The sequence below is a fragment of the Chiloscyllium plagiosum genome, unplaced genomic scaffold (assembly GCF_037043375.1).
Source record: "Chiloscyllium plagiosum isolate Xiang-an unplaced genomic scaffold, Cpla_swu_hap1 HiC_scaffold_27, whole genome shotgun sequence".
Taxonomy (NCBI): Eukaryota; Metazoa; Chordata; class Chondrichthyes; order Orectolobiformes; family Hemiscylliidae; genus Chiloscyllium; species Chiloscyllium plagiosum.
In genome coordinates this window covers 70,939,611-70,949,922 of record NW_028270165.1, presented here as the reverse complement: position 1 = coordinate 70,949,922, position 10,312 = coordinate 70,939,611, and the positions used below count along the sequence as shown (strand labels likewise).

The following is a 10,312-nucleotide window of genomic DNA, read 5'->3' as shown; positions in this document are numbered from 1 at the left end:
TTCTGAGTTAGATGAGAAGCGTGCATTATTCTCGTTATTTGCTCTTATAAAGACGATATTTATGTTCAGTTCCTCAACTGAGTTCTGTGGACAATCGTTTTCCTCACTGTTCTTGCAAGCTTTTGATGTTCTGAATTTGCAGATCCTCCTGCTATTTTCCACTCTGACCTCCACAGAGGTGACTGGAGAAGGTTAAGTGATGTAACTTCCGTGGTGGGTGGTTGTTGGTGAAATGGGAATTGTGTCCATGAGTTGTTCCTTCGCTCCTGCATTTAGCACAGTGCATTGATACAGATAGTTCCCAAAATAGCGATCACTGCATCTGGTGATGGCCAAACGACAAGATGATCAGCCCGAAATGATCGCCGTTTCAATCAGTGGAAATAACAAACTTAGTGCTCTGACTGCAAAGGACGCCATACTTAATGACACCACCACCTGCCTCACTGCATCGACGGCACGGTGTCATAAACAGATAGCGAATCCATGCCAAAACAAGCTAAGTATGAAGTTCTGATATGTTGTTATTCATTCTGTGGTCCAAAGTCCGAGTTAAAGGAAAGCAGAGTGGGTTTCCTCCGGGTGTTCCGGTTTCCTCCCACAGTCCAAAGATGTGCAGGTTAGGTGAATTGGCCATGCTAAATTGCCCGTAGTGTTAGGTGTAGGGGAATGGGTCTGGGTGGGTTACGCTTCGGCGGGTCGCGGCCTGTTGGGCCGAAGGGCCTGTTTCCACACTGTAAGTAATCTAATCTAATCTAATCTAATCAGAGCAAGATACAACAGACAGTATGGAACAGAAAACCTTAAAAGTGATCTGAAGTAAAGTCAATTGGATATGTGTTTGGAGGTGAACTAAGTCCATCTTTGCAAGCCAGAAGCATTAATGTAGAAAAGGAAGCTTGGAGAGATACTATAATAATACTTGCAGAGGACAGAATTGTGAAAAACTGTTGAAGAACAAATTGAAGTAAGTGAAAAAAGTGCATGATGTACAGATGTTATAGATCAGGTTAAATCACAATTGAAGGAAACAGCAAGAAAATATACTAGTTTTTCCTTTAACATGGCTTTACCACCTGGGAGTTTCCTTATCCAGAACCTCCGCATAAATACGGTGGCTCGAATAGCAGGTCAGATGCTTGGAATGCTGCTGTCTGTAACATACTCCTGACGCCACAAAGCCTGCCCGGCATCGACAAGGCACAAGGCAGGAGTGTGATGGAATGCTCCCAACTTGTCTGGCTCAGTGCAACCCTCAAAGTACGCAACACTATTGACACAACTCCGGACAAAGCAGCCCAATTGATTGATAGGCTAGATTAGAATGGTGCTGGAAAAGCACAGCACGCCAGGCAGCATCCGAGGAGCAGGAAAATGGAAATTTCGGGATAAAACCCTTAATCAGGGATTGATCGTGCATCCACAAGCATCCAGTGCGTTGATGAATGACGCTCAGAGTGTATCATCTGCAAGATGCAGAGCAGAAATTCCACAAACATCTTCAGACAACATCTCCCAAACGTATGACCTCTACGATCTCGAAGGATAAGGGATAACAGATTATATGGGAGCAGCACTGCCTTCGAGCCCCCCTTCCAGCCACTCAATATTCTGATTTGAAAATATATTGACGTTCCTTCGGAGTCGCTGGATCAGAATATTGGAATTCCCTCCCCAGTGGCATTGTCGATCAACCCATGGAAGATGGCCTGCAGCGGTTCAAGAAGGCAATTCACCAACACTTTCGCAAAGGCGACTAGAGATGAGCAACAAATGCTGAATAGCCAACGACGCCCATATCCCATAAATTAATAAAGAATGACATCAGTTGTAACAGAATCTAAGTATACAACCCCTACACTGTGAAAGCCAGCCATTTGGCTCATCGAGTTCACACTGAGCCTCTGAAGAACATCGCAGTCAGACCCATCCAGTCCCTGCATCTCTTGCAGCTAATTCAACAAACCTGCCTATCTTTGGACTATGCGAGGAAACCAGAGCTCCCACAGGAAATTCACAGAAACACCCGAGAATGTGCAGTCTCCACACAAACGGTCACCTGAGGTGGAAATTGAACCTGCAGCTCTGGTTCAGTGAAGCAGTAATTGTAACCATTGAACCACCGTGCCATCATCACAAGAATGTTCCTGAAAATGTATGATTTGATATTGTCCTACTTATAAATTGTTCATTTCACGATGCTGCAAATTTCCGAGAGATCTCGTAAGACTACCCTATAGTCGCACACACTAAAACAGCCAGAGAACTTGGTATTCTTGCAGGCTGTTTGAACCATCATCACTGATTGGCCTTCTCATTTATTTTTGAGACATCTGAAAATCTGGTAGTGTTATATTCGGTTCGGTGAGGATTTGTACTGATGTGTATCCATGCTCCTTGATCATTTCCTTTCAGAGGAGGGAGACATTAACACGATGTATTTTTTGTCTTCAAAACATGCATTAATCTTGTATGGGTGTGGCTGGCAATGCTGGCTCCGACCTCTATTATTCGTGACAATGCGATGGTGAGCCACCGAATCGATACACTGCAGTGCATGTGATATAGGCAGAGCAGTTACATTTACAACGACACAAAGTTAAAGAAATCTGGATGCATTTTTTTTATATTAGATTACTTACAGTGTGGAAACAGACCCTTCGGCCCAACAAGTCCACACCGACCCGCCGAAGCGCAACCCACCCAGACCCATTCCCCTACATTTACCCCTGCACCTAACACTACGGGCAATTTAGCATGGCCAATTCACCTGACCTGCACATTTTTGGACTGTGGGAGGAAACTGGAGCACCCGGAGGAAACCCACGCAGACACGGGGAGAATGTGCAAACTCCAGACAGTCAGTCGCCTGAGGCGGGAATTGAACCCGGGTCTCTGGCGCTGTGAGGCAGCAGTGCTAACCACTGTGCCACCGTGCCGCCCACCGTGCCGCATTTGTCCAGCATATGCAACAAAAGTCACATTCGATTGTACTACTTCATTCATTGAAATTTCCTTGTGGAGTATAGTTTTGATAACAATCATGAGGAACATATTCTGAAATAATTGGATACTGCAAATGAAGTTCAAATGTTGTGTTCGACAGGGAAATGGGTGATACCTGCTTTCATTGAGCAGTTTCCAGTGAACTGTAATTAATGCCAGAATTTGAACATCGCCATTACTTGTGCATGCCACGAGAGATGGCAGAGTCTATCTGTGCTAAATATTGAAAATGAGGGTTGGAGATAGAGTGACTTTCCAGACAGTGTGAGAGTCATATTACAGAAACAAATGCCAAGACTTAGCTTCGTGGCAACTTCCACACGACGGTGGTTCTTATTTAGACGCGAAGTGTGCACATTTCCAGTTATTTACTCTTATAATTATAGTATTTACCATCTGTTCCTCAACAGAACTCCGTGGACAACTGATTTCTCTACTGTTCATGCAATCTGATGATGATGCGAATTTGCGGAATCCTGCTGCTGATTTTCACACTTATCTCCGTGGAAGTGACTGCAGAAGATGATGTGATGCAACTTCCTCCGTGGATGGTTGTTAGGCAAGTGGGAATCGTGTCCGTGAATTCGTCCTTTGCCACTGAATGTAGAACAGTGCTTTGGTACACACTGCTCCTGAATTAACCATCCCAGTTTTGGCTGATGGCTAACATTGGTTTCTATTGCTTCTCTCATTAAACATTTCCTTGTGGAACAAGACTTTGGTTACTTTGTTAGAGGAGAGCGGTGTGAAAGATTGAGAGGCATCAAATTAAGTTGAAATGCAGAGTCTCACCTATCTTCCACCACGAAGGATGACATAAGTGTTTCCATTGAAGAGTAATCAGTGAACTGTAATTACTCTCAGAATGTGAACAGCGCAACAAATTGTACACGTCACAAGATGGCAGCGCGATTCTGTTATAAACCTTGAAGATGAGAGTTTGAGGAGGAGTGACCTTCCAGACAGTGCGAACAACTGTCAGTGTGAATGGTTTGCGACGGAAACAAACGCCAAGCCTTCGCATTTTGTGCAACTTCAACAGCATGGCATTTCAGAGTTAGATGTGACGTGTGCATATTCTATTCGTTTAATCTTATAAATATCATATTTGCCTTCCTCAAAGAGCACCGCGGATAATTGCTTTCACCACTGTTCATGTAGTCTGATAATGTTCCAAAACTGCAGAGTCCTCCTGTTGTTTTCCACTCTGATCTTCACGGTGGTGATTGGAGAAGGTGAAGTGCTGCAACAACCTCTGTGGATGGTTGTTAGTGAAGTGGGAATTGTGTCCATGAATTGCTCCGTTGCCACTAAATTTAGCACAGTGCATTGGTACAGACAGCTGCCAAATCAGCCACCCCAGCATGTGATGATGGCCAAAAGAGAAGATGATCAGCCAGAGAGAATCGTCGCTTCAATCAGTGAAGATTACAAACTCAGTACCTTGACTGTGAAAGATGCCAGACTTAATGACACCGCCATCTACCTCTGTGCAGTGAAGGCACAGTGTCACAAACAGATGGAGCGCCCGTACGAAAACGTGCACAGAATGGGAGTTCTGCTATGCTGATTTTGAAGTATGTGTGTTAGTAACTGTGGGCATGAAAATCCAAAATAAGGAAAATGAAGGCAAAATATCAGGGTAAAAAATGAACAGTAATTTTTAAACATTGTCATAAGTGATGACAATTGGATATGTGGAGGGAGGTAAAGGAAGGATGCACTTGCAACCGAGAAACATTAATGGAGAAAAGGGAAAGTGGAGATGTATATTAATAATACTTACAGAGGACAGAATGGTGATAACCTGTTGAAGAATAAATGGAAGAAATAGAAATATAACGATCATGATGCACATTGATTAAAGATCAGGCTAAATTACTTTTGAAGGATACATGAAAATAACAGGGTGGTCTTTCTTTTAAGATGTTATCATCAACACTGAATCCTCAACTCTCAACATGCCGGAAAATTCGTTGAGCAGAAATCCAACCGGGATTCAGCAGAAAACACGTCAGAGGATAAAATATAGCTGTCTGTAAAGTTTCTCCGGACTCCCCAAAGCCTGCCCATCTTCTAAAAGGCGCAAACTGGAGTGTTTTGGAATACACCCTACTTTTATCGTTGGGTGCAGCCCCCAAAATACTCAAGAATCTTAATATCTTTCAGGATAAAGCAGCCCGCTTGATTGGTACTGCATCCACAAGCATATGCTGCCTCTACGATGACTTTCAGTTTGTGTTATCGATAAAATTCACTGCAAAATATTACCAAAGAACTTCAGACAGCAACTTCAAAATGCAGGGCTACTTCCATCTCGAAGGATAAGGGACAGCTGCTTTTTGGGAGTACACTCAACTTCCAGGGCACCTCAAAGCCATTCACCATGCTGACTTAGAAATATATTGGCGTTCCTTGACTGTCGCTTGTTCAAAACCTGGAAATTTCCTTCCTAATAATATTGTGGACGCAGGAGGTGGACTGGAGTGGTTCAAGAAGGTAACTTGACATCACTTTCTCAAGAGGAACGAGGGGCGGTGAATAAACACTAGCCGCCCAGCGACTCCCAGATTCCACAAAATGAATAAATAAAGACAACAATCAATCGTATGCAAACTTGAAAGCAGTTTGGAAGCAAACCATTCAGCCCACCAAGTCCATTCCGAACCTCTAAAGAACATCCCAGCCAATTCTAGTAACCCTGCACCTCCTATTGCTAATTCACGTATCCTACTCATCTTTCCACTGTGGGTGGAAACCCGAGCGCCCATAGGAAACCCACGCAGTGGCAGAGAGCATATGCAAACTCCACTCAGAGAATCACCTTAAGCTGAAATTGAGCATAGCTGTCTGGCAGTGTACCTCTGCTCTCTCACTATTCTCATCCAGATGAAGGAGACCATGCCACAATGTAATTTATTCCCGTTAACAACCCATTAGCCTTGTATGGGAGCCGCTGGTGTCCATCTCTAATAGTCTGAGACAAAGTGGCAGTAGACCATGTGTTTGATACGCTGCAGGGCATCTGATATCGATGCAGAAGCTACGCTGCCGACGACACAAAGTAAAATTAAGCAAATTCAGTTGCAATGGATCATGTCAATAATGGCTACATTTGATGGTTAACTTGCGTTAATGGTAAATGTCGTTGCTTATTTAGTTTTTAAACGTCATTATTGCATCAAAATCCCTTAGATCCACCAGTCCTCTGCATCAGATGAAGCGGCTGCTAAAATCTGAAAGCAGCTTTGTTAACTGGGGAGGTCCTTTTCTGATACTCGAACAGCATGAACTAATTTCCTTCTTTGGCTTTGCTTAGAGAAATAATAACCGTTTAGGGATAACATTTGGTTTAACCTCTGTCTAAAACCTAGTGTGTACTTGAACAAACCTACTTTGTAAACACAGACAAGAAACACGCACAGACACAGATATACCGTCACGAAATCACCATCCATTTCCATGTGCAGAGAAATCTGGCTCTGGCTAGCCATCTCGGAGTCAGTCCATGAAATGAGGAGACTTAAATTCTGCTTTTTATGTCTGGTGCCCAAGGTTGCCTGACTGGCCCAAGTTAACAACCCCAATGCAGGACCTCATAGGAAATGAGAGCCACCTCATTCTAATACCGACAGATCATTAAACGAAAATAAGGAAGAACTGAGTTTGCTCGAAATCTTAAACAGAAACCGAAATAACTGGAGAAACTCAGCAGGTCTTGCAGCAACTGGGAAGAGAAACATTAGTTAACTTTTCGGCTCCAGTAACCCTTCAACAGAATGTTGATCTTTTCTCACATTAGCCATGATATGAAGTGGAGTACAAAGGAACTTGAAGCTGATTGGTTCAATAGAAGAACAAAGGACCTTCAAGCTCATTGGCTGTATCTAATGCGGTTGTCAATAATGAATCAATGAGCAGAGATCCGGAAATTACTCAACCTCTTCCGAACTCTTGACAAAAACCATTTTGGCTTCAGCCAGTTCTGCTCACATTCACCCTGAGCATGTGAATGTGCTAACATGTCGCCTGGAACTCTGTGTTTACTGCTCACAGCTGCAGCACTTCTCACTAGTAGGTTGAAAACTTGTCTATGCATGTGATTCACCCCTTTGGTGGGATTACATTTACACAAATAGTTTTGGCAAAATAGAAGCAAAAATCCTGTCTCCCAAGTATTTTTGGGAGAAGTTAAGGAAAGTACACGAGTGAATGGCAATTGAAAATTTAGGCTGGAAATCCAGACAGGACTGAAGTCATTGCGATGATTCAATAGAAGAGAGCGTTTTATATCCACCAAGAGTTTTCAGTTTGCCCGTCAAGTTTCGGGAGATGAAATGGAAAATGATCTCATCGCATGGAATGGATTCTAATTAAGCTTCTCTGATTTATTTCTCGGATTACTGATTCAGGTCGATAAGAACATAATAGTGCCTTATTTAATTTTCTATAACTTCTGGCTCTTACAGGATTTTGTCGTGGCGATTCTGTCTCACAAATACCGGCTGCATTCACAGTGAATGAAGGCGATGATGTCCAGTTGTTCTGTAATTACACTACAATAGACAGCGATCCTAGCCTATTCTGGTACCGTCAACCTTCCAATGGGTTTATGGAGTTTCTGCTCCTGAAAAGCAAATATAGCGAAAAAACGGCGAATTTTCTCCGGGACCGGCTTTCCTCGGATTTTGATCATGGAAACCATACTATCCAGCTGAAAATCTTGAAAACAGAACTAACAGACTCCGCAATGTATTACTGTGCACTGAGACCCACGGAGACTCAGAGGTGGCTGACCCTGTACAAAAACTCGTAGAGCGTCACTGAACATAGGAGTGTATTAGGCAAACAGTAAGATCAGGAGGGTAACTGAACTGGTTTCCGATTTTACGGTGATATGTCATACTTATCATTTGGACACAAAGCGTTAATCATTGTAAACCTATTACTGAAATAAACTAATGCAGTTAGTTTCGTGAATGTAAAACAAATAATTTATTTTGAATCTATCATGATGATCCAAAATGCTTCATTGTTCCAGCGATGAGGTTCTATGGAAAGTTAGGCAATTAGTTCTGATGCCGCAAAATCCTCCAGTAATATTGAATTGCAGCATTCGTTTTCACAGACAATGACTTGTCACAGGTTTCCAACACAAAAACACTGGAACAACCTGTACAACTTCAAACACATTTTGGGATATTGAGTACTGCCTCTGACCCTTCACGTTTACAAACCCAAAATGCGAAGTTATAGATTCACAGATCTTTTAAAATATCAAGAAGGAGTTCGGATGCAACTGGCATCTGAACAACACAAACCAATTGAAAACATTTCGTAGTGGCTGATTATTGAGTCAAAGCCATCAGTAAAGCAAATCAGTCGCTTCAGCCTTCTGCTGTTAAGCTGGACTGAAATGAACATTTTTCATCCTCTCTGTAAGTGTGTTGATTCTTTGTCAGCAATTCACATCTGGACATTTAAGTTGTCAAGACTAGCGGGTTCCTCTTCTCCCTCTGGCGGTAATTAAGAGAAAGAAAATCCTATTTTCATAGTCAGTCACAAAAGAGACATTCCTGACTCTGGGTGCTCGAATAAAGTGAAGTCTGTTTCTGCAGAAAATAGGATGCACGTGGTGCTCTGCATCTCTCAGGAGTTAGTTTATTCTGCACAGTCGGAATGAAACATTTGTTATCGAAATGGTGAAACCTATTGATCGGATCACACGTTAGATGGCATATTGCGAAGTGGGCAGCCATGCGAGTTTCCTAGAGGCAGTTGCACAGATAGTTTCTGGGAGTGTTCAGTCTTTGTGTCAGTATTCCATTGCACAATGATACACTTCAGTGTCTTTCATCTCAGTACTACCAACAGCAATAATGCTATGAACAAAAACAGAAGTTGCTGGAAAAGCTAAACAGGATTCATGGCGTCTCTGAAGAAAAATCAGTTACTGTTTCGGATCCTGCGATCCTTCCACAGGACTGGAAGAGGCACCAGACCCGAAACATTAACTCTGACATTTCTTCAAACATGTTGCCAGACCTGCTGATCTTTTTCAGCAACCTTGGCTTCTGTTCCTGATTTACAGCATCTGCAGTTTTTTCGGTTTTTATTTACCAACAATGTTATAACTTCTTGATAATTTAGTCAAGAGGGTGAACTAGCAGTCATAATCAATCATAGAACCATACAGCACAAAAACAGACCATTTGGCCCATCATGTCTGCGCTGACCAAGTGATGATGAAAATTCTCTTCGTAAATGCATAATACTAAATCCTACTGCAGGTTCTCTCTCAAGTTCGTGCATTAAACTTTATTCATTGAAGTCAGTTGGAATGCCAAACACATATGAAGGCCATTTTAAAACAAATATTTATGAAATACATGTTCATATACTTAATGACTGCAGTAGGTTTGTCTGCATTAAAGCAGAACATATTGGCAAAAGATTTACAAGGGCGTTGCTCAGTGAGAACCTGGAAAGCCGGGCCACAGAGTTTAAGGTAAACAATATTTAGATTTCATGTGCGTTTGAACGACTGCTTAAAGAGACAACAGGATCTCATTAACCTGATTGTCCCAAATGCTGATTGTAGGAATATGCAGTATCAGATTTCCCAGTAACAATCTCCTTCCAATCGGGTGTACAGCGTGAAACATTGAAACAGTTCATATTGTCGCCTTGGATGTCATTCTGAAGAAAGTGAAGTTATGATAATTTGATGTTGTCCAGCAGGCAAACTGAACGAAAGTACAAAGCAGTTGATACTGACAGAGGCCTGTTTTGAAGCATTGAGCTGCAGCGAATGTGCAGCACCAATAAAACGTGTTGTTCAACTCGTCTGATTCCAGAACCCTTGCTAGAAATTACCAGAAGATTCTCATTGAATTTATTCGAGGTCTTGACTTCAATAAACCTCGCACTAAGTATGAAAGAACATTTCACGAGATTGGATGACAAAATGAAGGGAAGGCTGTGACTGAAATAAGAGAAAGCTCCAGCAGGAAAAGAGGTGATCGTGAACCAGAGACATGAAGACAAATATGGTTTGTTTTACAGAAAAGGCTCAATCGAAGCATTGGCAGTTATTATCTTTGCTTTTCATTGGGGTGTTGCGAAGGTTACTGTTCCCACTTGTGATTCTGTTAACATCTCAACTCTGCAGTGAATATGTCAAAACTATGTCCTGAGTGAGCGATGCAACGGATAGCGCACCTGACTGCTAACCAGCACGACATTGGTGCCACTCCAGCTTGTCTCAGTGCATTTTACAATATGTCTAAACTGGTCTATATTTAAA

The 10,312-nt window shown here is 42.4% G+C and overlaps 1 gene segment (V, D, J or C); it reads left to right on the top strand.

Moving 5' to 3' along the window:
* Positions 1-6,006: 6,006 nt before the first annotated feature.
* On the top strand, positions 6,007-7,822 carry LOC122543670 (T cell receptor alpha variable 14/delta variable 4-like). The segment is given in 2 exon segments: positions 6,007-6,070; positions 7,476-7,822. Coding segments are annotated over 2 exon segments (411 nt in total).
* Positions 7,823-10,312: the final 2,490 nt, after the last annotated feature.